The following is a 2,264-nucleotide window of genomic DNA, read 5'->3' as shown; positions in this document are numbered from 1 at the left end:
CCATCCAACATCCATCCAACCGGGCATCCAACCAACCATCCAACCGGGCATCCAACCAACCATCCAACCGGGCATCCAACCAACCATCCAACTGGGCATCCAACCAACCATCCATCCAACCAACCATCCAACCAACCATCCAACATCCATCCAACCATCCAACCATCCAACCGGGCATCCAACCAGCCCCACTGAGGATGGATGAACTCCTCCGTCTACAGACTCATTTAATAAATTAGATAATTATAATAATTTAACTGATTGATGTTTTTCCTTCATCAGGTTGATTTTCTGTTACCAATAAAATAATAAAATCAAGAATCAAGTTTTAAAAACAGAAACGTTGTTTGTTAACTGCTTAAAGTTTGTTTCAAACTTACTGAATGATGAATTAATGTATTGATGCGACAGGATCAGCTGACAGATCAATGACTTATCAGTATAAACCGATTATTGATCTGATCGTCTGACCTCACATCAGCTGAATGAGCAGATTTTAACAGCTGCTGATGAAAAACGGGATCAGCTGACAGATGGGGCACACACACACACACACACACACACACACACACACACACACACACACACACACACACACAGCGCAGCGTTCTGAAGCTCAGCAGCTTTTCGGGTCAGAGTCTCCGTCTGGAACCAGAACCAATTCTTCCTGCAGAGTTTAAAAACTTTATATTTGTATTATTTTGATCAATAGATTGATACTCTAGACGTGAACAAAGTTCTGATCCGGTGTTCTGTCTGTCCGTCAGATCTCCTGGTCACGCGCACATCGATGCTACGTTTCTGATAAATCCGTCAAACCTGTAGAAGTTTCATTTTGTGCGTTTTATTTCTCAGAAGTTTACGGTAAATAAAACATAAGAAAAATCCAGTTGTTTCCACGCGGCGTCCAGAAAGAGGTTGTCCTGCTTGCTGCTCCGGTCAGCATCCAGCTATTCAGGAGCTTTTTTAGGACATTTTCCCTGCAGTTTTCTAAACAGCTTTTAAAATATAAAAAAATATCCATAAGTGACGCTAAATGAGACTAATGTCTTGTTTACAGTTTGGTGACGATATTGGAAACAGCAAAAGTTATTTATGTTAATATGTTTGATTAACAAAGCAGCTTAATTAAATAACATTTACTGTAAACGTAGAAATAAAACATTGCTTACTCAGAAACCTGCTGAGTCAGCAGTATGTGGCGGATGTGAGCTCGACCATAAGGTCAGATGGTCAGAACACCTGACCCCCAGGTACCGAATAAAACATGAACACATCCAGACTAACAAATTCCCAACCGATCGGGAATTCTTCTGGTTCTGATCCGTTTTATTCCAGTTTAAAAACGTTTCATCTTTTGGTTTTTGCACAACTTTAAAATTTGAACTGAATAAAAAAAACTGTAGATGATGTAAAAGATCAAAGCTTCCAGTTAATTAAATGACGTGATGATGTCATCATGATGACATCATCACATGACTCACTTGATGTTGGAGCTGAAGACGTTCAGAGCTGGAGGATCGAATCCGTTCATCCTGCGGCACGGCGACACTCAGCTGGAACACACACACACACACACGTCAGGGACACAACCAGAACCAGAACCAGAACCATCCAGGTGTAATGGACACCAGAACCTAAACTCCCAGCAGCTCTTCGCCTTTGGCCTGAAAAATCTTGAATCCTTCTTGTTTTTTTCCTTCCACCAAACTTTCAACTCACTTCCTGCTGGTATCTAATTTAGTGCTGAACTTTTTCTTTGAACTTCAGAGAAATATAATAGAAACAACTGAACCTCTAGTTTAACGCTGATCACTTATTGATCCCTGATTGATCCATCAGCCTGAACGTCGGTTCTCTCTGGATCAATTTCAGTCTGAAGTGTTTACCGTTACTGATCCGCTGAACAACAGCAAACCTCCTGACCACGCTTCAGGTTCCCGAACCCATCGCTGGCCCACGTGACGGTTCCGACCCGTCAGAACCTCTGATGGTCCGGTTCCGACCCGTCAGAACCCCCCATCCAGGCTGAATGAACCCAGAGCTGATTTATGACCCAGTTTGCACCTTCAGCCACGTGTGATTACTTTTCCCAGGACTGGCTTTTATTCCCAGCCCGTTTCCATGGAAACCTGACTGTATCTCCGCCTGCAAGGCGACGATTAGGGAGGAAAAGCCCACAGGCAGACAGAACAGAGAGACAGCAGAACACACATTTAAACAGAACCAGGACCGGTTAGAACAGAACCAGGACCGGTTAGAAC

General features: G+C 43.1%; 1 protein-coding gene across 8 annotated transcripts in view; it reads right to left on the bottom strand.

Annotated features, from left to right (window-relative positions):
- Positions 1-2,264, bottom strand: part of eps8a (EGFR pathway substrate 8a, signaling adaptor) — a 31,092-nt gene that overhangs the window by 22,395 nt on the left and 6,433 nt on the right. For all 8 annotated transcript variants that reach the window (XR_001776233.1, XM_008401680.2, XM_017302970.1 and 5 more), the window contains exon 2: positions 1,485-1,556. Coding sequence is in view for 7 of the 8 variants with exons in the window: in XM_008401680.2 (XP_008399902.1) it covers positions 1,485-1,534 (50 nt within the window). In the remaining variant the exon portion in view is untranslated. The remainder of the gene's footprint in view (positions 1-1,484; positions 1,557-2,264) is intronic.

This window comes from Poecilia reticulata, unplaced genomic scaffold (genome assembly GCF_000633615.1).
Source record: "Poecilia reticulata strain Guanapo unplaced genomic scaffold, Guppy_female_1.0+MT scaffold_125, whole genome shotgun sequence".
In the NCBI taxonomy this organism is placed as follows: Eukaryota; Metazoa; Chordata; class Actinopteri; order Cyprinodontiformes; family Poeciliidae; genus Poecilia; species Poecilia reticulata.
Note: the sequence above shows the minus strand (reverse complement) of the source record. Positions and strands in the feature narration are given on the sequence as shown.